At 49.5% G+C, this 24,244-nt stretch overlaps 1 protein-coding gene across 6 annotated transcripts in view; it reads left to right on the top strand.

The window, feature by feature from the left end:
- Window positions 1–5,317: 5,317 nt before the first annotated feature.
- The window catches only part of ELMO2 (engulfment and cell motility 2), a 38,432-nt gene continuing 19,505 nt past the window's right edge, over window positions 5,318–24,244 (top strand). The window contains exons 1-8 of one of the 6 annotated variants that reach the window (XM_082359448.1): window positions 5,372–5,443; window positions 15,290–15,519; window positions 16,643–16,766; window positions 17,116–17,156; window positions 17,622–17,694; window positions 18,068–18,118; window positions 21,522–21,703; window positions 23,268–23,367. In XM_082359448.1, the coding sequence (XP_082215574.1) occupies window positions 16,689–16,766; window positions 17,116–17,156; window positions 17,622–17,694; window positions 18,068–18,118; window positions 21,522–21,703; window positions 23,268–23,367 (525 nt within the window). In that variant the 5' untranslated portion in view covers window positions 5,372–5,443; window positions 15,290–15,519; window positions 16,643–16,688. Of the gene's footprint in view, window positions 5,444–12,724; window positions 12,815–15,289; window positions 15,520–16,642; window positions 16,767–17,115; window positions 17,157–17,621; window positions 17,695–18,067; window positions 18,119–19,769; window positions 20,197–21,521; window positions 21,704–23,267; window positions 23,368–24,244 lie in introns of those variants that run through there. The other 5 variants (XM_082359450.1, XM_082359451.1, XM_082359449.1 and 2 more) reach the window with 5 other exon arrangements.

Here is a 24,244-nt window from a genome sequence, read left to right on the forward strand (position 1 = left end):
GTATGTAAACGTCCCTAAGAGTAAATAAAATTAATGTAAAATCTTTAAAACAGTGCCTGTCCCTACCCTAATGCTATATTGGTAAGTGGTAGCTATTAGTTCTGTTTACTAGGTGTGCTAGCCATTTTGCAAATCTCACTGAATACACTGAATACGGTCCCCTGATGCCCTGCCGCAACACGCGCCCGCGCGCGCACACACGGAGCTACGAATGCTGGTAGATGATTTCCTACGCCAGCAGAGGGCTCCGGGCTCTCACAAGCGGCTGGAGCAGGTCCCTGCTGGGGCTGACAGCTGACAGCTCACCAAGGCCTCCACCTCCCACGCCCTGCTCCGCTTCCACTCACACAGATACATGATAAGCCCCTCGTTCCTGGAAGAATGATCTTCGCAAATTAAGTTATCGTGAGTTATGTGAACCCCCAACCTGCAAGAGCTGAAGCTAGACTTACTGTCTGCCTCCTGCCCTTTGCTTCCCACTGAAAGAACCAAGTCACCATGACTTCTCTTAATGACGCTTTAGTCGCCTGGTTTAGTCATTTTTCTTCTCTTTCTGAGGCAGAGAGATGTCTTAAGGGAGACAGCACAATGTTGCAGGAGAGACCCAGGTCTTGAAATTAGAATTGGATTTTAATATTGGCTTCACCACTCCGCCAAATAACCCCAGGCAAATGGCTAACTCTCTGTGCCTCAGTCTCTTCATTTGTATAATAAAGGTAATAAGAGTATGTACCTCATAGGAATGTGAGGATCAAAGGAGATAAATCATGAAAAGAACTTAGTGCAAAATCTCATATGTATCCGGGCCTAACAAGTGTTTGACAAAAAGAGTGAAATGCCCAGGTGTATTGTTTTCAGTGATGAGTATAAAGAGAAGGTCATGTACTGTGAGGTCAGACTGACTTGGGTACCAAACAGGCTGTGTGGCAAGTTTCTTTGCATCTCTAAACCTCAGTCTTCCTCATCTGTAAAATGGGCACCCTGGGGCTTCCTTGGTGGTACAGTAGTTAAGAATCCACCTGCCAATGCAGGGGACACGGGTTCGATCCCTGGTCCGGGAAGATCCCACATGCTGCAGAGCAGCTAAGCCCGTGTACCACAACTACTGAGCCTGCGCTCTAGAGCCTGTGAGCCACAACTACTGAGGCTGTGTGCCACAACTACTGAAGCCCACACGCCTGGAGCCCGTGCTCCGCAACAAGAGAAGCCACCGCAATGAGAAGCCTGCGCACCGCAACTAAGAGTAGGCCCCGCTCGCTGCAATAAGAGAAAAGCCTGCACACTGCAACGAAGACCCAACGCAGCCAAAAATGAAATTAAAAAATAATAATAATAAATAAAAGGACACCCTAGAGCTCCATTGAAAATTGGCAGTTTTTTTTTTTATAAATTTATTTATGTATTTATTTTTGGCTGCGTTGGGTCTTCGCTGCTGTGCGTGGGCTTTCTCTAGTTGCAGTGAGTGGGCTACTCTTCGAATAATAATTCGGGCTTCCCTGGTGGCGCAGTGGAGAATCCCCCTGCCAATGCAGGGGACATGGGTTCGAGCCCTGTTATCCCCATTGTACAGATGAGGAGACTGAGCCTCAGAGAGATCTAGTAACTTACCCAAGAACGCACAGCTGGTAAGTAACTGTATGGTTAGGCCATTCAAGATGGCTGTTTTCTTGCTCTCTCTACATCCCCTGCTCAACCAGGTCCTGCTTCACTCACATGACTATCCAATTCTCTTAATTATAGGGCTTAATTAGTCCCTGGTAACTTATGTGCCAATTCCCCCTATAAACGGTACCCTCCTTCTCCCCCGGGTTGCAAAGGAAGAGTGCTGCCGTGTCTTGCCCACCATCTGCCACACACAGTGGGGTGTCACTCTGGAACCCTTTGTGTAAGAGACCCCTGCCCAATAAGCCATTGATGTCTCTGTCTCTGTCTCCAGACTCTTTCTTCGGTCTTAGGGGCCTGCGAGGGGCAGTCCAACAGTTACAAAGGGCTCTGTATAATTACAAGGCCGAGGGATTGTACCTATTTTGCCATACCAGCTGCCAGACACTGTGCTGGGTTCGTATAATGATAACATTCAGCTTCAGGTATATCTCTTAGTTGATCTCAGCCTGAAAACAAGGCATCTGGCCTCAGTTGCCCAGGGGTAGCAGCTGGGAGTGGAGGTGGAGGGATCCGGAATTCTTGTCTTGTGTAGTAGTCTTGGTGGAGCTGTCAGTCAGGGCACCTGCCTTCCTTAGCTAAGGGGAGGGCATGTTACCTGAGCACAGCCACTGGACTCTTGCTCCAGGGACCTTGACTCTGATCAAAGAAAGGTCTGATCAAGAAAGGGGAGAAAAGGATGGAACTAATTCATTTTGCCTCCCTAAACGCCCAGAGCATCTCCAGGCTCCGTCCTTGTCTAAGCCTAGTCCTCCAGCTTCCTGTCACCTCTGTGAATTAGCTACTAGCCTGCCAGTATACTCCTTTTCCGCTAAAATTAGCCAGAGTTGGTTCCTGAAACTTGCAATTAAAGAACCTGCACTGGCAAATCAGGCGGGGAAAGAGACAAAGTATTGTAAAGCTAAAGTGAATGATTTATTCCTTGGATAAATGTGTACTGAGCAGGGCCAGGGCTAGGGTGAAGCAAGTGAGATACCCAGGGCACCAAATTTAAGGAAGCTTTCACTCAACCCCCTCCCCCACAAAAAAATCAGTGGCTTAAAGAACAAGGATTACTTCTCTTTCACATGAGAGTATGAAGTGATCTAGAATTGTTCCAGGTCAGCAGGTAGCGTTCTGCTCTATTCAGGGACACTGGCACTTTCTATTTGGTGATCCTGTCATCCCCTAGCACATTATCATCATCACAAGGCCGGGAGAAGGGGTTTTGGCGGACAGCTAGCAGACTCCATGGAAGTCATTGCCCACGTGGAGCCTATTTTCCAGCAGATTCTATTCTTAGTAATAAAAGGCTGCTGGGGAAACATACTCACAGACTAGAGAACGAACTTATGGTTACCAGGGGAGGGGAGGGAGGGAGAGTTAGAGAGTTTGGGATTGACATGTACACACTGCTATATTTAAAATAGATAACCAGCAAGGACCTACTGTATAGCACAGGGAACTCTGCTCAATATTATGTAAATAATATTATTCTTTTCCTAAATGGGAAAAGAATTTGAAAAAGAATAGACACATGCATATGTATAACTGAATCACTTTGCTGTACACCTGAAACTAACACAACATTGTTAATGAACTATACTCCAATGTAAAATAAAAAGTTTTTAAAAAGTGATAAAAATATAAAAGGTTGCTAGGTATAAGCCCTTGGGGTTTCAGGGAGGGAGATGTGTTTATGGGCTGCAGTAAATGGGGAAGGCAGGAAGAAGTGGGAGAATGTTCCCGAAGAGGGGAACTACAGGAGTTACCCCTGGAGCCTGGGAAAGGTAAAATGAACTTGGCCTGTCATCTTGCAATGGGGCAGGAAAAAGATCTGCTAGACGAAGGTGGAACTCTCATGCCTTCTCACAACCCAGTTTTGTAGTCAGAAGATGAAATTGGGAATGAGGAAAGCTGGACCTGAGTTCTAGTTCCTGAGTTGACCTCAGGTATACTCCTTAACCTTGCCAAGCCTTTGATTTTTCTTTGTAAAATGATGAGGATGATAACATCATCAACAATAATAATTCGGGCTTCCCTGGTGGCGCAGTGGAGAATCCGCCTGCCAATGCAGGGGACACGGGTTCGAGCCCTGGTCCAGGAAGATCCCACATTCCGTGGAGCAGCTAAGCCTGTGCGCCACAACTACTGAAGCCCGTGCTCTGCAACAAGAGAAGCCACCACAATGAGAAGCCCGTGCACCACAACGAAGAGTAGCCCCTGCTCCCTGCAACTAGAGAAAGCCCGCGCGCAGCAACGAAGACCCATCGCAACCAATAAATAAATAAATAAATAAATTTTATTTTTAAAAAACAATAATAATTCATTAATAATTAAAAAGAAGAGTATGAATAATAACAACGTTGCTGTGAGGATTCCACAAAGCAATGGTCTGTAAAAGGCTTTGGTAACCAAAGCACTGTAGACTGGGGGTGGGCAACTTACAGCCACAGGCCAACACCTATTTATTTTGTAAATAAAGCTGCACTGGAACACAGTCACCCTCATGGGTTTACATTGTCTGTGGCTGCTTTCACACTACAACAGCACAGCTGAATAGTTTGACAGAGACTGTATAGCGAAAAGCATTCACTATCTGGATATTTATGGAAAGTTTGCTGGTGACTTCTGCAAGGGCTGTAGTGATGTTAGCTATCACTAAGCCTCAACCTCCGTGAGCATCGTTGTATTCACCAGTAAAAGAGGACTAATAAATACCATCTTCAGTTCCAAGATGTTTTGAGGATCAAATGAAACAATATATGTAAAACTGCTTTTCAGATGCTTTGCAGACTGTGAAGTGCTATATAAATGGCAGTCGTTATGTAGTGTCTTTGCTGAGTATCAGTTTCATCATTTAGTCTCTCCCTTGAGCATCTATAAAACGGACAACAAAATACCCACCCCTCGGGGTGGTTGTAAGGATCTGTGAGACAAAATGGTTAGAGCATAGACTTTAGAATCAAACAAGCACGGGCTGGCCTCTTGCTCTGTCCATCACTAGTTGTACGATCAGGGGACCCACATAACACCTACATCAGAGTTGCTGTGAGTGTAAAGGGACGTGGCACGAGTGAGGCGCTGGCGCAGTGCCCGGCCTTGTTCCGATCTGCAGGTGCAGTGACGAATACCACCTCCCACGGGTCCCTATCAACAGTACAGCTGATCTGTACCCCTCTGCCTCTGCTCCGCGCCCACGGTCAGCCCTGGGTGCCGGTATAATTAGCTCCGGCTCGGTGGTGAGCAGCCGCGGCTGCTCAAAGCCTCTGACACGGCTGTCACCTCCCACTCAGTTCTCCAAACCACAGTTATCCCACTGTTGAGTGCGTTACATGTCTGCTGGGCACCGGGCTGAGTGCCACCAGAGGACATCTGAGCCTTCAAAACCTCTGATTTATCACAAGGAACACGGGCTGTGCCAAAAGAAAAGTTTCGGGGAGCGATGGGGGGGATCGGGGGGAAGAAATGCTGCCTCTTGCGTTTGCTGAGAAATCCCATTCTTCCAAAACCCAGAGCCCGCGGCGGGGGAGACTGACTGTGTCTTTAAGAGGCCTCCGCTAGCAGGGCGGGGACCGGCGGCTCCTCACTCCCAGCCCCGGCAGCTGGTCCCGCCCTCTTTTGAGTGACAGGTAGCCAACCCAATTGGAGAAGGAGAGTTCAGCGTGACGGCGAAATGGAGCAGTAGGAGCCCGGGTCGGCCTGCGTGGGGCGGGGCCCTGGGAAGGCGGGGCGGGCGGAGGCTAGTGGAGCGGCGGCTGGGAGACCTGGGCGCGGGAGCTGGGCCTAGGTCGGCTCCCTGGTGAGTGTGGGACGCGCCGGGGGTCGGGGCGCGCCAGGCCGTGGGGAGGGCCCTGGCCCGAGGGACGCAGGGCGGGGAGGCCGGGCCGGGAAGTAGGCGGAGGGCTGCGGCCTGCTTCTGCCCAGGGGCCTGGGGGGCTGGAGAGGGCGGGCCTGGGATGCACCGCGCAGGTTCGACAAGCCCCTGAGGGGTCGCGGCCCAAGTGGGTTCGCCGGGCCCGAGGGTCACTGGGTCCCCGACCCAGAAGGGTCGACGACGGGTGGGGAAGAGGGCGGACGAGGCCTAGAGGAGCGGGGGCTGGGCCGGGTAGGGGTCGTGGGGTAGGGGAGGAGGAGGGTGGGAGGATGGAACCCGGGGGCGAGACGAGACGGTGCGGGGAGGGAGGGGACGGGAGAGGGACCAGATGGGAGAGGGCTCGATAGGAGCCCAAAGAGTGTTTGGGGCTGGTGGCACCCATCCGAAGCCTCGGAGTCTCCCTTGACATCGCCACTCCCTCCTACACACACAGACACTGCTTGTCACCCCGCCCCGTCGATCCGGCCGGCTCATTTACCCCCCACACCGTCTACTTGCATCTCCGCCGCTTCCCCCTCAGTTCAGGCCTCTCTCGCCTCTTATCTGGATTGATGCAGTGTCCATAACCGATCTGCACACACGCACTTGCGCCGCTCCCCAGCGGGCCTCGCACCGTGGTCAGAGGGATCTTTTCAAAATACAGATCAGATCCGGACGCTCGGCTGCTTGTAACTGGCTGGCTTCCACCTCCTGCAGGGCTAGCCCCATCCTCACCCAGGCCCTGGAGATGGAATCCCACCGACCTCTCCTCCCTAGTCTCAGTCTACTAACCCCTCTTGCCCAATTCTCTTGTCACACTGGCCTTTTCGTGTTCTTTCTACATACCAAGCCCTGGCCCAACTCAGGGTCTTCACCCTTAGCCTTCCTGCTCCCTGGGCTTACCTTCCCCGCCTGGCTTATTCCAGTCAACTCCTCTTTATCTTTCAAATCTCCACTCAAGTATCACTTCCCCTGGGGGAGTCCCTGGTCCTCGATTCCCCCACCAAGTGAATTCCCCACTTTCATCACCCTCTGTACTTCTCCTTCACAACACTTGAAGAGCTGCAGTTTTACATTTATTTATGAAAATATTCATGTCTGTCTGTTCCCACCAGATAATAAGGTCCACAAGGAAAAAGATAGTGTCTGCTTTTGCTCCTTGTATCTCCAGCATCTTGCCCAGAGCCAGGCACTGTAAATATGTACTAAATGAATGGAGGACTTGGCTCTGGCAGGAGGAACAAGGTGTGAGTCGTGTCTGATGTCCTACACAAAAACTGTGCCAGGCTCTGTGCTAGAATAATGCTGTCCAATGGAAAGATAATGCAATATACGTAGTTACAAAATTTTTAGTAGCCACATTAAAAAAGCAAAAAGAAACAAGCGACATTACTTTTTGTAATATATTTTACTTAACCTAATAGATTCCAGAATGATATTATTTTGACATATACTCAATGTTAAGAACATTATTAATATTTCACATTTCTGTGTGTGTACTAAGCCTTTGAAATCTGGCCTGTGTTTTACACTTAGAGCCCATCTCAGCTCATGGTAAACACATTACAAGTGCTCAGTAGCCACACGTAGGGGTGAGCAGTGCTAGGAGCTTTACATACCTGTGGCATTTAATTGCCTTTAACCTTTTGAGATAATTATTGTTGTCTGCATTTTACTAATAAACATAATGAAGCTCCTAGAAGTTATGTTGCCTGCCAGCAATCATCCTAAAGTTTGTGAGTGGAGGAGGCAAGATGAGGACCAGGACCTCCATCTGTTCATCTGGAGTTTGGTCCTTCTGTACCCTATGCTGCCTCGAGGAAGTGCCAGGGGAGTTTGGGGGTGCAGGAAGTGGGGGCTAAACTTCTAGAAAACAATGGCACCTGTGGGTATATGCATATTCGGTTTCATCCATGCAGAGACAGTGTGTCTGGGTGCATCAGTACCACCTGCCTAGGTGGCTCAGGAAGAAATGGTTTTGATGCAGTTGAAGAAAAACCCTGCAAGGCCAGTGCTTCTTGATCCAGTCACCGGAGCTCAGCACAGTCAGCACCAACTCAGCCTGGTCCCAGGACCTGGGTAGAAAAATGTACCCAGACCGCAGCATCTTGTACAGGGCCTGAGTTAACAGTCCGGCTGTTCAGTTCAACAGTTGCTCACTGAGTTGAGGTCCCCACTACCGTGAGGCCAGCACTGTTCTAGGCCATTTAGGGTGACTGGGGAGTATAGATCACAGCCCTCATCTTCAGGATTCCTACTGGGTACTTGGAAAGACAAGACCGGACCACAAAATGATTAGATAAGGTGCAGAACACCGGGCGGTGTAATGAAGAACCGGAAACAGTGGTGTGCAGAGGCAGCAGTGGCTGTCTAGGCCACGCTGGGTAATGTGTTTCCAAGTGTGGATTTGGATTCCTCTGCAGGGGTGGGGGGTACTTCGTAGTTTGCTACAGTTCCCACATAGATGCTGCTTGGCATATTTACTTACCTGTCTGGCTGCTTAAGCAGCCAGAGTTTGTAAACCCATTAGACATACTGGTTTTAATTGAGTCACTAGAAGAGATTTGTTGAGCACCTGTTATGTGCCAGGCATTGTGTAGGCCACTGCTCTGAAACTGACTATGAAGCTCTCCAAGGTTCTTCTGCTAGGAGAAAAATAATAATAATAATAAAAATAATAATTTTATATTGATTTTCCTCCCCGATTGCCTTCACATGTGTTCTCTCATTCTGTCATCAGTATACTAAAGCCTGGCAGGTAGGGCTTTTTTATGCCAGGGAAACATGGTTACATTGCTTTTGCAGCTTCTTCAAGTTCACACTGTTGGAATTCTGCTTACTCTGTGTCAGGTATTATGCTTAAATGATTTACGTATGTTATCCCACCCCATGTTCACAGCAACTTTATAGAGTAGGGTTGATTCGAATCCCCATTTAACAGATAAGGAAATTCTTAGAACTGGGATCCAAACCTAGGTCTGTTCCACTCCAAATACAAGCTCTTTACCTTGTTAAGTTACTCTGCCTCGCTAGAAGGTCAAGGTTGGACGAGACCTCACGAAGGTCCCGTCCGCCCTCCTCATGCATATCAGGACCTGAGGTCCGAAGAGGCTTGTGCTCATGGCAGAGCTGGGCAGTCAGGTCTCCTGTGCTGCAGGGGCAGGACTAACCCAGAAGGGAGGGCCGAGGCCTTCTTTGGTTCCTGACTGCTGGTGTGGCCCTGCCGGCTTCTCTGGACCTCAGTTCCCTTATTTGTAAAATGAGAGGCTTGGCCTGATTTTGCAGTGAGAACAATGCTGTGTGGCTGGGGTCAGTACTGAAGGAGTCGGGCCCCCAGCCCGGGGTTTCAGTCATAACCCAGGGCTTCTCAGCCCTGCGCACCCCGTCCCCACACGGGCTCTGCCTTCCCGCGGCAGCCGCGGTCCCGTGAAGGCAGACAGTACTTCTGGTTCATCTGTGTTTTCCACTTCAGTTTCTGTTTCAGTTCCAGAAACTGAGGCAAGTGGGCTGGAAACACAGACCCCCTTCTACGTCCATCTCGATGACTGTAGGGATTTGTAGAGTTCTAGGCAATGGCTCGTCCTCTGTCATTAGAGTTTTTGTTCTCTCTTAGAGGCGGTCAGGTCTAGGGGCATCCTGGAGGGTATTTTTGGTGTGGAATTCTGTGGGCACAGCTGTGTGCCAGGCACAGTGGGCAGGGGAGTAGATGCGGACTAGATGAGTCCCTGCCCTCAGCTAGCAGCCCCTGAGCTGTGGCTCCCAGCCCTGGCTGCCCATTAGAATCACCTGGGGGTGGGGGGTAGGGGGGTGGTTTGCAGTGACCTGGGGTGGGCACGGATGAGGCACAGCCAGAGCTGAGACCCACTGGTGTAGAGTCTGCACCTGGGGATCTTGTTTGAAGGCAGGTTCTGATTCAGGGGGTCTGGGCTGGAGTGGGTGATTCTGTGTTACAGGCTCCCAGGCAGCATCGGTGGTGCTGGAGTGCAGATCACACTCTGAATAGCACGAGAAAAGGCTGCACATAGAGAGTTATGAATCAGTGGGATTGTGACAGTGTGTGTAAAAGACGGGAGGGCAGATGAGGCCGCAGTTCATTTTGTGTGAGGGGAGAGGACCAGGAAGGCCACACAGAAGAGTGACTGTCTGAGCTGGGCCTTGAAGCTTGAGTAGAAGTTTGGCAGCTGCACCAGGTGGAGGGACTAATGGCAGAGGCCCGAGTAAGACTTAGAAGAGCCTGGTGTTTGGGGGAACAGGGTGGTCTGCTGTGACATTCGGAGTGTCTACAAGGGCGGTCTGATGGCCATGGTGCGACTGGAAGGAGTGTGTGCTCTCCTGCGGAGTCTAAGCTCAGTTCTCTAAGGATAGGGACCTTGCAGAAGGTTTCTAAGCCGAAGAGGAGAGCTGCGTGCTTCTTAGGGTAGGTGTTACGTGAGAAGAAGCCCAAACAGTTACCCTGTTCCCACGCCCTTCCTCACTGCACTTGTGGCTCTTAAGTTCGTGGCTTTTAACTACGTGTTTGGGTGAGTCTTGTGTCCAACAAATTTCAACAGAAGGGAGAAATCTCAGCTGCCATTGGTATGATGGTCCTTCTCGGCGTTTCTAGCAGTAAATGTCAGGACCTGAATCTTCGAACCCAGTTTCCCTCCCTGTACCTCAGAGTCTCACCCGCATTCAGGGGTCCGAACTAAGGGAAGTTAAGTCACTTCTCACTGCACAAGATTTCAGAGGGAGAAGCCTCTGTTGAGATTGTGCTCTTGATTAGAAAGAGGGTGTGACCTCTGGTTGCCTTCCTGGAGCGGTGCTTTCTCTTGCAGGAAACATAAACCAAACTCACCCATGCCTCCCCCACCGAATCAAAAGCAAAAGAGCAGAACAAAAGCACCCGTCAATCCTTATCCTTAAAGGAATGAGGGGGGGAGAGTGCAGAGCTGGAACCTTCTGGCCTTCCTCCATCTGAATTCCTTACTAATGGGAAGGGATTGTCTTTCACTTCCTTTCTGCTGGGCTCTCAGAATCCAGCTCTCTGGAGCCGCCCCTGCAGGGGTGATTGATTGATGGAGCTTTGTGGGGCCTTTTGTAACTGTGCTGATTTTATAAGCACACCTTCCAGAAGCCACTTAAAGAACACTCATTGGAGACACGGAAGGTCCTGTTTTTCTCTTGTTTCCCCGACTTTGCCTTTGAAAACCTGGGCTTTCATTTTCCTGCCTTAGAGTAGAATTATCTTCCCCAAATCAGTGTGTGCCTCTCTCCTGTTTGGTGACATTTAGAGCTTTCCCAATCATCTTTATATCTGTAATACTTGAAAGGGGGTGGGAGGGTGGGATGGAGAGTCGTTTAATCAGAAGGGGTTGATTACTTCTTTGCCTTCTGGGCCTGGATGTGGAACTACCGCTCCCTCATCCTGGCTGTTTGCTCTTGAACTCTATAGTGATGCTGAACAGTAGAGCAAGAGGCTATTTATAACCCTGAGAATTTTGCAATGTTACTGAATTGCTTCGACCTAATTTCCACTTCCTTTCTAAAGTGAAAATGAAAAGAGTGAGCAAACGAGAGCTGAAAGGGCTCCCCACGAGGAGATCCTTTATCTGGGGACTGTTACCTGGAGAATATTATTCTTCTAGTCTCCTATCTCCTGACGTTTCCATAGGGAGAAAAGCGGAGGGATGTTTTCCCCCATCTTTTAACTAGAGTCAGGGTGCTAAATCTGATTTTCCAGTGAGACATGTCCTAATGTTAGATGTGAAAACAGTGAAAATGCTGTGGAGTTGGAAGGTGGTGGGTCGAGGAGGGAACACACAACCAGAGTGCTTCCTGCCCGTGCACTGCCGTGTGGAGCCGGCCCTGGTTTGTAGGAGTTGAGGAAGTCAGAGCTGTTGGATTTGAGCAGATGCTCATGGAACCGTAACTGTGTGCCAGGCGCTGTGCCAGCCAATGAAGCTGCAGGGTTGGCCTTGCCCCGGGGGAGGAGAGAGCTGTGGGAATATAAAACTATAATGGGGTGGGACAGGAGCCGTCACAGAGCTGTGGACAGAATGCCACGAGAACACGGGTCCGTCCTGTTTCACTTTGCTAGAGAAGCGGGGGTGGGGTGGGGAACTAAGACCAGTACAGAGAGGAAGTGACATCTGAGCGGGGTTCTGAAGCTTGAATATGAGCTCTCCTCACAGTCGAAGGAAGGGAAAAAATGCAAAGATACAGAGGAGGAGGAGGAACATGGCCTGCCTCGTAGAAATAGCCAATAGTCCACGAAGGTCTGGCTAGACTGTGAAGGGCTGAGCGCCACACAGGGGAGTGGGGGTCACCTTCTTTAGACAGTGGGCTCCGTTATCTGTCACAATGGTGAGCTCTTGTTGTTGGTCTCTGAGCCCTGGTGTGCTTCATCTTCAGGTCCAGCGAACCCAGATCCTCCGCTGAGCGCCTGCTGTGGGAACGGTGCCACCTGCTTCTACGTGGCTTTCAAACAGCCAGACTGGCTGGGGTCAGATTCCGGCCGTGCCGCTTCCTAGCTGTGTGACACTGAGCACAGTACTTAATTTTTCTGCGCCTCTATTTCTTTTTAAAATTTTATTTATTCACTTATTTACTTATTTACTTATTTATTTTTGGCTGCATTGGGTCTTCGTTGCTGCACGCGGGCTTTCTCTAGTTGCGGCGAGCGGGGGCTACTCTTTGTTGCGGTGCGCGGGCTTCTCATTGCGGTGGCTTCACATTGCAGAGCACAGGCTCTAGGCACACGGGCTTCAGTAGTTGTGGCTCGCGGGCTTAGTAGTTGCGGCTCGCAGGCTCTAGGGCGCAGGCTCAGTAGTCGTGGCTCGCAGGCTTAGTAGTTGTGGCACGCGGGCTCTAGAGTGCAGGCTCAGTAGTTGTGGCGCACGGACTTAGTTGCTCCGCGGCATGTGGGATCTTCGCAGACCAGGGCTCGAACCCATGTACCCTGCATTGGCAGGCGGATTCTTAACCACTGCGCCACCAGGGAAGTCCCTCTGTTTCTTGTCTATAAAACCGGGATGATACATCACACAGGGCTGCTGTGTGGATTAAATGAATTAATATGTGTAAAGCCCTTAGAACAGTGTCCTAGCACTGTGTAAATGTTAGCTAATGTCTTCATCCTCAGCAAAGGAAGTATTATGTAGAGGGAAGAGAGCCAACTTTGAAGTCCTAACACCCAGTCCTGAGACCCAGTTCTGATGTGATTTCTTTCTTTCTTTTTTTGTGGGGAAGAGGTGGGAAGGAGGCATGTGGAAGATACGTTTCTCATCCCACGTGAACTTCAGTTGCCTCATCTACAATGGGATGACTTCCAGGGTTCGGGTGAGCATCAGCGGTAATAATGCTACAGACGTGTGATCAAATGTAAAGAGGCTGTCTGCACGTTACTGTTACATACAGGATGACTTGCCGTAAAGTCACCACAAAACTGAACTGTTTTAAACAAACCAGACTTACCTAAGTGGGTTTTGCTCTTCATTATTTCAGCCAGTGTTAATCAAGGGCCTGCTCAGTGCCATCATCTTGTGCCTGTTAGGCTGCTGTCTCTTCACTCCTCCGTTTAGAGCTCCTTCAAAGCTGGGTGGTCACCCTTCGGCTTAGGCTTTTTAGTTGCAATGAGTAGAAACGCAAGCTAGTTTAATTGAAAGGAGTTTTACTGGCAGGAAACAGGGGAGCTTCAGGTACCCCAATTGTAGGAGGTGTAGCCATGGAGTCTGGAAAGTCTTCAGACACAGGCTTTTTTCGTCTCTTTCTGGGACTTTGTGGTTTCTGGTTTCTGGCCTCCACTCATCCACACATTTCTGGATTCTTCTTGCTGAATAGCTTCCTCTGCAAGGCTCTTGGTTTTTGCTTCTTGGTATCTTTGGCCTGCCGCGGTACCTCCTCTGAGGCTGACTGTGACCTTTCTGCTCCAAGGCCCATTGGCATCCATCTCCTTTAGTCTGTGTCTTTAAGCCCAAGAGAGAGAATTGGATTAGTCCAGCTAAGGTTGAGTGTTCACCTCAGTCCTGTTGGCTGTGGCATGGGTGGGGAGAGTGCCAGGACACATGGGCTGCCTGGGCATATTGGGAAAGGGCAAAGTCGCTGAGAATGGGGGCTTATGGTATCTCTGGAATAGTCCTGGTGGTTGCAAATCCCCGTGCTTTAAAATGGATATGAATTTTTGGAACATACAAGAATCACTCAGGGCTGACTTTAATAAAGAAAGAGATAGGGACTTCCCTGGTCATCCAGTGGTAAAGAATCTGCCTTCCAATGCAGGGGACGTGGGTTCGATCCCTGGTTGGGGAACTAAGATCCCACATGCTGTGGGGCAACTAAGCCTGTGCGCCACAACTACTGAGCTCATGTGCCTCAACGAGAGAGCCCGCATGCCGCAAACTGCAGAGCCCACATGCCCTGGAGCCCGTGCGCCACAACTGGAGAGAAACCCGAGCAGACTGTGCACCCTAACGAAAAGATCCTGTGTGCTGCAACTAAGACCTGATACAGCCAAAAAAAATAAGGAAAATAAATAAATATTTAAAAAAAGAGAGATAATCAACCTAGGAAATGCCATGTGGTGTCACAGTAAAGTGGAACTGTAAAATAATGAACTTTAGCTTTGTTTATCTCCGAAGACAGTATCCAGAAAGGAGTTCCAGGGACTTCCCTGGCAGTCCTGTGGTTAAGACTCTGCTCTTCCAATGCAGGGGGCGCGGGTTCAATCCCTGGTCAGGGAACTAAGATGCCACATGCCACGCACAGAAGAAAACAGAAACAAACAAACAAAAACAAACAGAAAGGAGTTCCAAAAAATATGATTTGTTTCTTAGCAGCACCATTGAAATAAGGGTGTAACTTCTTTTGGAGAGGGACATGTGTACATCACCCAGACACTCAGTGATGGAGCTGTGACTAGGTCCTGAGTCCTCTGGCTCTGAATCCAGATGCTTCAGCAGGGAAAATCATCCCAGCCCAGTGCTCTTCCTCTTGCACCTACGCTGCTTACTTATTTTAAAAAGAAGAAGAAACTAAACTAAATAACAAATGGTCTTACAGGCCATTTTGTGCATTTCCACATATATGAAGTACAAAAGCAGGCAGAACAAATCCATGGTGTTGGAAATCAGAAACAAGTTGCCTCTTGGAGGGCTGGCAGGTGGGAGCTTGACTGGAAGGAGGTAGGAGGGAATTCTGGGGGTTGTGAAAATGTTCAGTATCTTGTTTTGGGTGGTGGTTACAGGATGGTATGTGTATTTCTATTTTGTATATATATTTATATATATATACACACACACATATATACACATAAGCTCTGCATTTTATTATTTGTAGATTGTATCTCAGTCAAAAAAAATGATCTCACAACTGTACAGTCATACCTCCTAATTATGGCAGATTTAGATAAGGATAAGGACTCCTGCCCTAGGCATCCGAGATTCATGGTACCACCCCTGCTTTGCTGTGTCACTGGAGCAGAGCATCTCAACCAGGACTTCTTCTGATGGGCCCATTTCTTTTCAGAGGTTTGTTGTGTGTCTAGGCACATAAAAATTACATGTGAGAAATTCTACCTGGAGCTGCAGAAGTTGTGGAAGCTCTCAGGACCGTGAGACCGGCCCACTTCACCTTTAGGCTTGATTTAGTTGCAGTGAGCAGAAATTCAGGCTAGCTCAGCCGGGGGTGGGGGTGGGTTGGGGGTGGGTAGCACTGGCCAAAGTCAACTCCATGTTCTGTCACCTTCACTGCTTATAAGCTGGGTGAATTGGGCACCTTAACCACACTGAGTTTCAGTTTTGTTGTCTTCAAATGGAGGTTATCCTGTTCTGCCTACTTCATAAGGCTGCTGGGAGGACTCAACAGAATAAGTGATGGCACGTTGAAAACCATCTCTTCTGTGCTGCCATGTTCTGGAAGTGCTGGTATTTTTGACAGTCGACTTCTGAAGCACCCCATCCTGATCAGGAAATGGCCAGGAAAGCTTCCCTCTTTCTGAGACCTGTGGGTTTGTAGGGGAAGGGACTTGTACCCCTGTCACCAAAGAGGTTAGTACTTACAAGGCTGTGAGAAATAACAGCTGTGTTTGGGCTGAAAAATTGATGGCCTCCACGAATACCAGCTCAGCACAGCTATGCCGCATGTTCCAGGAGAGGCGGGTGGTCTCCATTAGTGAGGCGTGGATTGTGGGCAAGTGGCTAAACCTGGGGGTGCAGGAGAAAGGCCTCTTTCGTGAAGAGAGAGGCCTCTCCTGGAGCTGCAGGCATGGAGTGTAAACACACATTGAAATAATCCATCAGCGGGGTGACTTCCCCTCATCAGACCTTGGAGAGAGAATGCTTTAGCTACTGCCTGGAACACCACTAAGCTCGCAGAGTTGCCTAGGATACCAGTCACGTGGGCCCATCTTCCAGACTTGTTCAAAATGATTTATTTTCCTTTATTTTGGAGAGCAGTGGGTCAGAAGTACTTCTGAAGCTTGTCCTCCGATAGTTGGGCCTTTGTGTGAGGGTGTCCTCACCTCCCTTTACTTGTGCTCTCAGCAGCCCTTGCCTTTGGCAATTGGGACTAAAATAGCATTTCCTGTCCCGCTTCTCTCCTCCATTTTCTGAAGTCTGTGTCATCCCACACGGTGGAGGCTCTGCGTTGTGTCCCGTTGAGGGGGGAGGAGTGGCAGCAATAAGTAGGGAGGAAGCAACAGAGCATGTGGCCAGGCCCTGCTGACTCTGGAATCTTCCTGGGATGACTACAGAGCAGAGCAGTCTGGCTCCTTCAGCTAACTGCTCAGCCAAGAAAAGGCTGTGTCTGTTCTTATCACTCTCAGGGCATAAGCTTCTCCCTCTCAAGGTCCCAGGACAGGACTTTGCAGTAAATATTCTCCTCTGCTCCGGGGTCCTCCTGGCCCTTCACCTGAAGTGTCACATTGGCAGATCTTGCGGCTGGCTTATCTGCAGTTGATAGATAGGTTTGTCCCTTTTCTACTTGCTGATTTAATCTAAAGAGCCAAAATGTCCAAGGAAAGGTTGTGGCATGATCTAGAGGAATTCAAACCAAGGAGTTCTATATGTTTCTTTGGACACTCTCTGTCTTCTGATTTTCCAAAATATATAACAAGAGTGAAAAATGAAGGCAAACTCTGACTTCTTCCTTTTTTCTGATTCTTTTCCCCAGGCAGCTGTGTCTGTGTGTCTTGGAGAAGCAGGGCCCATTGGGAACGATGCCACCACCATCAGACATCGTCAAAGTGGCCATCGAGTGGCCAGGTGCTAATGCTCAGCTCCTCGAAATCGACCAGGTAAGCTGGAAGTGAGCAGCAGCGATGCAAGGAGAAGGGTCCAGGGGGTGCGTGGCGGGGATGTCTTCAGGGGCGGGGACCGCTGGCATCAGGAGTAAGAACCAGCAACAGGACAGCCAAGCCCTGTCCCACCCTACGGAAGGCTGGTCACCACGGCCTGGGAGAGGCCTCCTCTTCAAGAAAAGCTCTCAGAGAAGAAGTCCGTGCTCAGGCCCCAGGATGACCCTGCCTGGTAGACCCTCTCATCAGGACCTTGGCACTAGCAGGATGTGGCTCCTGGTGAAGGATCTCTCTCTCTCTCTCTCTCTCTCTCTCTCTCTCTCTCTCTCTCTCTCTCTCTCTCTCTCAGAAACGGCCCCTGGCGTCCATCATCAAGGAAGTTTGTGATGGGTAAGTTGAAACTGCCCCTGTTTTGGATGGTGACAGGCTAAAAACAGAGGAGCATTGCCAGACCTTGAAAGGAATTCTGCCCGAGGATCTGCAGTTAGTCGGGTCCCCAGTCCGGGGCTTTTGTGGATCGTTGTCTTACAAAGAAAGTATAGCTGGTGGGGATGTCCCTAAGACCTGTCAATCTTTAGTTTTTCCTTTAAGCTCAGGAATGCCCCACCTGAGGTCCTGGTGGGATCTGAGACCTGCGCTGCATTACATGTGCCACCTTTTGTGGTACCAGCCTTTACAGAGGCTTAGGAGGTTACTGTTCAGCATCTCAGCCCAAAGCTTTAGTTTTTTTCTCCCCTGCACATCAAACAGACCGCCCAATCCCTCAATCAACTCTATTGAAAATGATTTATTTGCAGCTTCTAGACAGGCCCCCAGGCATGGCCACACAGGCTGTACTGTTTTTCTCTTACATAGGTGGTCACTGCCAAACCCGGAGTATTACACCCTCCGTTATGCAGACGGTCCCCAGCTCTACATCACCGAACAGGTTAGTACAGGGAGAAGCCAGACCAACACAGGCCTTGCTCTGGAGTGAACCACCCCAGGGGCCGGCGCTGTTTGCGCTCATCCCATCCAGGAGCTTCCCCTTCCTGGGTCAAGAGCTGCTTCCTGGGCAGATCAGGGAGCATCAGCCCTTGTCCTCCTCTGGTGGCTGGAAAAATGTGGCTTCTGCTTCCTGAGAGGCGCTTGAAAAGGATCTTAGAAATTCTTTGCCAAGAAACAAGCAGGAGAAGAGGCCCTGACTGAAGAGCCTCAGTTACAACTACTTTAAAAATGACAGAAAGTTCTTGTTGATTCAACTTGCTTGCACAATTTTAATATTTTATCTTAGCTACTCTTTTTTTCTCTTTGCTACCCAGACTCGCAGTGACATTAAGAATGGGACAATCTTACAGCTGGCTATCTCCCCGGTAGGTATTCGGCTTTCCTGAGGAATTCCTTTATTTGACAAGCGTCTGTGAGCACTTACCATGGACCAGACTCTGTTCTAGAAACTAAGACTTGGAGGTTAAAAAGTCAGTCTTTGCTCTCACAGCCTGGTTGGGAATAAACAAACAAATATAAGGCCTCTCTCAAGGGTCCTGAAAGAAGGTTGCTTAGGGAACTCAGAAAAGGGTCCACCTAACTCAGACTGAGGATTCCCAGAAAGCCCTTCCAGAGAAGGGGGACATTTGGCTCAGATGTTGAAGGATAAGCAAGAAGCAGCTGAAGAAAGAAGAAAAGGAAATGTATTCCAAGCAGAGAGATGTGCTTTGTTTAGGGAAGGCGGGAGTGATGGGTGGCCGAGGGCCTGTAGCCATCAGCCAGAAGCCAGTGGAAGGTTCTTGGGCGGCCTGCTTATGGGTCGGACTTTATCCAGAAGGGAAAGATCATTATTGTGGGGACGTTGAACGGTTTTAAGCAGGAAGCTATATTATACTTAGGTTTATATTTTATGAAGATCACTTTAGTGACAGTGTGGAAGACGGGCTTGAAAAAGGAAGGTTGATGGTAGGAGGAATCTTCAAGAAGCTGATGAGCAGTGTCAACAGCCCGTGAAGGCAGTGGCCGTGGAGATGAAACGATGGGCAGGAAAAGTATTTGCAGGTGAACTTGGCGAAGAAGGCGATACACTGGCTGTGGAAGCAGTGAGAGAATGCAAGCTGGCCCCCTGATTCCTGCAAGAGCAGCCCTTCTGGGTGACTAAGGAGGCACCCACAAAGGAAGAAAGAAAACAGGCGCTAGAAATGGCTTAGGAGCTGAGGGCAGGGGGAGTGTCCGGATGGAGGACGGGTTGGTCTGCAGTGAGCAGAGAGAAGGTAAACTGAGAACAGAAGAGCGGTCCGTTGATCTGGGAGGTCAGCCGGTGGCTGGGGCAGCTGGGTGGCAGCCAGATCGCAGTGGGTTGAGTTTAAGAGGTGACAAAGTGAGGACCTTGTGTTCGCCACGTTATCGGGAAGCTTGGTTTAAAAGGAAGTAGATAGAGAAGGTACTAGCTCGGGGATACGGAGTTGAAAAGATACACCTTTTAAAAAGAGGTGGAACATTCACGTGTGTTAAAATCACAAGAGTTTGGCAAAGATACAGTGAAAGGTCTTCCTCCCACTCCTGTCCCTCACCTACCCAGCTGTCCACCTTCTCTGACCCTTCACGGTTGTTAACTTCTGTTGCAGTTTTTTGTGTCCTTGAAAATACATTAAGATGGAAGAGAGGAAGGTTGCCAGTGCAGGAAAGAGGGGGTGAGTGACGGGGGCAGGACCTTGCTGCCCACAGGACAGGGGGTGCCCACAGCCCAGGGGAGGGATTTGCCCTGACTGCTTGGCCTGGAGCAGGACCAGTGATACGGGGGTAGCGTAGGTAGGTTTGTAGAAGGGCTGCCGGAAAATGGAGGGCGTGCTGGCCCCTGTTCTCTTGGTGAGGTGAGAGGCTGGTCCATCTGAAAGGAAGGGAGGTGTGGAGTAATAGCAGCTACATTGGCTGAACGCCTGGATTTTGCAGAATACTTTACATATATGGTATCACTTAATCTCAACAAACCCCATGAGATGAGTACTCTTGATAGCCCCGTTTTTCATACCAGGAAACTGAGACTCAGAGAGACTAAATAACCTGCCAGTTGTCGACAGCTCAAAACGCGGCGCAGCTGCCTCTCAAGCCCAGGTCTGGGCGACCTCAGGCCAGTGTTCTTGGCACTGCCTGCCCCTGCTCTCCTCCTCAACTCTTCTCGTCCTGAGGACTTCATTTCTCCTCCCCAAGCTCGGCTAATTTAACGTGACGGCCTGGGAGCTGCGCGCTTTTACAGAAGTGCTGAAGCATTTTACAGGCCTCTCGCGCAGCGTAGCTGACTTTCCCAGAAGCAGGAGGCGCAGGAGGTGGCCCGGAAATGCTGTCTCGGGAGGAGAAGTGACATTTGGAGTTGGAAGGCTCTCAGTGTGATGCAGACCAGTGCTCTTCAAATCGTTCCATCCTGTGACCTTTTCTCGCGGTGCACACGTCCCTCCCCGTGGAGGTGAGGGAGGGTTTCTGTGTCCTCGCGAGCAGCGTGCCGTTAAAGGGGAGAGACGTGGGTAGGCCCGACTCCTCTGCAGCAGCAGTTCCTGGGCTCCGTCGCTTGCTTAGCACTGGAAGAAAAACGAAGACCCCCGGGGCGCTTGTGCTCTCCAGATTCTTCCATTCCAACTGAGAATATTAAAGTAACACACAAGAGATAGAGAATGATGGAACGGTAAGCTGTGAGGCACGGACTATAGAGTGAGTAAGTTCAGCAACAGGAAAGACCAGTGAACATGAGAGGCGGGGCGGCAGCCGCAGTCGCAGTCGCAGGAAGGATGCAGGTGCTCCCGTGGGAAAGGTTCACGTGCTCGGGGAAGGCTCTGTCACCAGCCGTCATTTTCAAAAAGCCGTTTTGAAATTAGCTGCTTCCAGCCCCTTGGTATTCTTAGTTTCCCCAGGGCTAGCACTTTGAGAACAATGATAAGGACTCTGAGGGAAAGTGTAAAAAACGTATCAGGCTTATCACAGTTTCAGATTGAAAGGGTCCTTAGAGGTCATCAGATTTCATTCTCCACCCACTGTAGGAACCCCTTCCATAGCACTTTGGACAGGTGCCTGTCCTGTTTTCCTTGATTGCTTCCAGTGACCGAGAGCCCAGTATTCAAGAGACAACCTCTTCCACTGTCTGACGGCTTTAGTTAATATCAATAGAAAACTCTTATGGTTACCAAAGGGAAAAGGGGGTGGGGGAGGGATAAATTAGGAGTGTGGGATTAGCAGATACAAACTACCATATATAAAATAGGCAAACAACAAGGTCCTACTTTATAGCACAGGAAACTATATTCAATAATCCTGTAATAAACCGTGATGGAAAAGAATATGAAAAAGAAAATATACATATACACACACACACGCATATATGTGTATAACACTGCTGTACACCAGAAACTAACAAAACATTGTAAATCAACTATACTTCAATTAAAAAAAAAAAGAAAGAAAAACTCTCTGATATTGAACCAATATCTGTTTCTTTGTGACTGCCATAGTTAGCGGATTGTCATCTCCCAGATCTCTCTTGTATTCCCTCGGTGGGAATTTTTTTATTCCATAGACCAGAGTGGTACAGAAAGGATACACATAACTGCAGACCGGTCTTGTCATACTGGTGATTCCCTGATTGATCCAATAAACGTTTATTTAGCAAATCTGAAGCAGTGTGAAAAGCTACTTCTGTCTCGGGCTTGGGAGTCCACAGAAGGGCCCCTGTGAGCTATTCACAGAGCAGTAACCTGCCACAGGGAGCAGATGGCATGTGTCTTGTCCCTGGTCCCACAGTCCCGGGCTGCACGCCAGCTGATGGAGAGGACCCAGTCATCCAACATGGAGACCCGGCTGGACGCCATGAAGGAGCTGGCCAAGCTCTCTGCGGACGTGACCTTCGCCACCGAGTTCATCAACATGGATGGCATTGTTGTGCTGACGCGGCTTGTGGAAAGCGGAACCAAGCTCTTATCCCAGTGAGTGTTGCTGAGGTCTCGTTTGGGAGCTCTCAGAGATTTACGGCACTCCGCAGGTCATCCTGTGCTCATTTCCGTGGAGTCAAATGAGCTTATTGAGCTCCTTCTGCATACAGAGCAGTGTGCCCAGCACCAGGGTCCACACAGAGGGGTGTAATTCACTATTGTGGTCCTGAATCTTGTAGTCTAGTTGGGCTCTCACAAATTCAGCGACGGTACAGAACAGTACTGTGCTGAGTGACGTGAACGTCGGGGCTCTAGAAGTCAAGAAGAGAGAGGTCAGCTCACGGCTGAAATCATTTCCGGACGATGACTGGCCTGATGGAAGTTAGTGAGCAGACTGTCCATTAGCAAGTAGAACAGGTGTCTGTGTGTCTGTTCTTAACCACACCCCTGCGTCCCTCCCTCTCCAGTCACCTCCCCACTCCACACACTGGCTCCTTATACAGAGACACGCACAGGCCCTCCTCTATGTTTACCAGAGCGTCTCCCCACCCATCCGCTGTCTCCCTGTCACCCATTTTCACGGGGGCAGGGGGGCGTCCAGAACTTTGCGATGCACCGCAAGTGGCTTTGTGGTACTCCAGTGTCAAGGTGAACGTGGCGGGAAACTGCCATGCCATTATCAGCAGTGAGTAAACAGGTGTTTAGTTTGTCTTCTAAGCCCACAGAACCTAAGCTGGCAGAGAGGGAGTCAGAAACCTTTGAGTTGATGGATCAGCTACTGAAATTCTTAGCCAAACTGAGCAGCTAGTCTTGGGTATTTGTTTTAAGTCTTGGATTCTCCAGCTGCACGGAAATCTCGAAGCCTTTGGCTGCCATCAGCACTGACCTGGACGTTCCGTGGTCTCCCGAGAGTGCAGAGTTGGGCTGGCCTTCATCTCCTCCTCTTTAAAATGGAGGGGATACCTCCCTTGCCATATCGTCATGAGCAGTACTGTGGATGAGAATGGGTCAGAACATGCTTTGCAAATGGAAATATAGTTTGTAAATTATAGAGCACTGTACAGATGTATAAAGGTTGACGTGTATACAGAGCAGAGACGGAGGGGAGAAAACATTTCAGTCCTCATTCTGTGTCAGCTCTGTGGTAGGGTTTCGCATGCACTGTCACCCTGCCCTCACCGCAGCGCTGTGAGGTTAACGCTGTGAGAGGAACTCAGTTTCACAGAGAAAGAAATAGAAGTTTGAACAGATAAAATTTGCACAGTTAGTAAGTAGTTGAACCAGAGTTGAACCCATGGCCAGAGTTCATCCTCTTTCTCCTGTGCTCTGCCACCTCCCAGCCTAAAAGTGAACCTGGGACGTAAGCTCCCTCGGGTACCCCACCAAGTGCTGGGGTTTGACAAGGCCAAACCCAGAAGCCTTTCCTTCGGTGATCGAAGGGAAGAATCTGCTCCACACCTAGCTTAGGTGTGTGCTAGGTGCTGGCTCACAGTGGCGTTCGCTGATTTCTCAGGTGGTGCTTACATTGAAATCCGTCCCTGTTGTGGCTGTCTTCACACCTGTGTTCCCCAGTTCTGAATCTTTGTATTGTTTTGTGTGTGTTTTGCACATGTCTCAGCTACAGTGAGATGCTGGCATTCACCCTGACTGCCTTCTTAGAGCTCATGGACCATGGCATTGTCTCCTGGGATATGGTTTCAATCACCTTCATTAAGCAGGTGAGGCCTCCAGCATTCCGTCTTTCCTCCCTCCGTCGCCAGTTCTCTAGGCTTGAGGGGAGGTGCGGGCAACACAGCTGCTCCAGCGAGGGTCGGGTTCTATCCCCGAGGCCAGGTTTTTCATCCTCAGGCTCCGGCCTTCCTGTGGCTCCTGGAAGATGTACTTTGTTACACTCGCAGGGCCTGCACTGAGAAGATGGAACTGGGCTCCCGGAACTGATTATGGCCAAAGTGGAATTGGATTGTCAGTGAGACTCGGGATAGCGTGCAACCAGCCAGCCAGCCAGCCAGTACCATCCCTAAGTCTTCTGACCTGCTTCCTGAGCCCTGCCTCCTCTTTGGATAAAAAAAAAAAAAAATTCATTTCATTTGCCTTCTGTTTATTAATCTGCCTTCTGTTTACAAATCTGCAAGGTAGCCTGTTTGATTGTCAGATGAACTCAGTGCGGGGGAGAAGATACTTCTAGTTTTATCCTCCTTTCTTCTAGAAAAAGGGGCAGTGTCACCTCAGAAAACTGAACTAAAACCAATGAATGCTATATCTGCTGACCTAGAATTACACCTGTCATTGGCTTGGGACATTGAGAACTTCCCGATGCTGGAGATACTTAGGCACAAGTGAAATGACCATGTGTCAAAGATGTTATAATGGGGATTGAGAAAAGGGATTAGATTATAAGACTTTGAGGTCCTGTGTCCCCGAGTCTGCTGTTCTGCGTGTGTATAGGGACAAAATGTATGTCCGGAGTACAGTACATGGAGAGCAAATGAGATCCCAGCATCAGTAAAACCCTCTGCTTTTTACACTCAGCCTTTTCATGCCTGAACCCTTATTTTGAAAACAAAAGATTAAGCCCTTAGGTTTAAGGAAACATAG

This window comes from Balaenoptera borealis, assembly GCF_965194805.1.
Source record: "Balaenoptera borealis genome assembly, chromosome: 16".
NCBI lineage: Eukaryota > Metazoa > Chordata > Mammalia > Artiodactyla > Balaenopteridae > Balaenoptera > Balaenoptera borealis.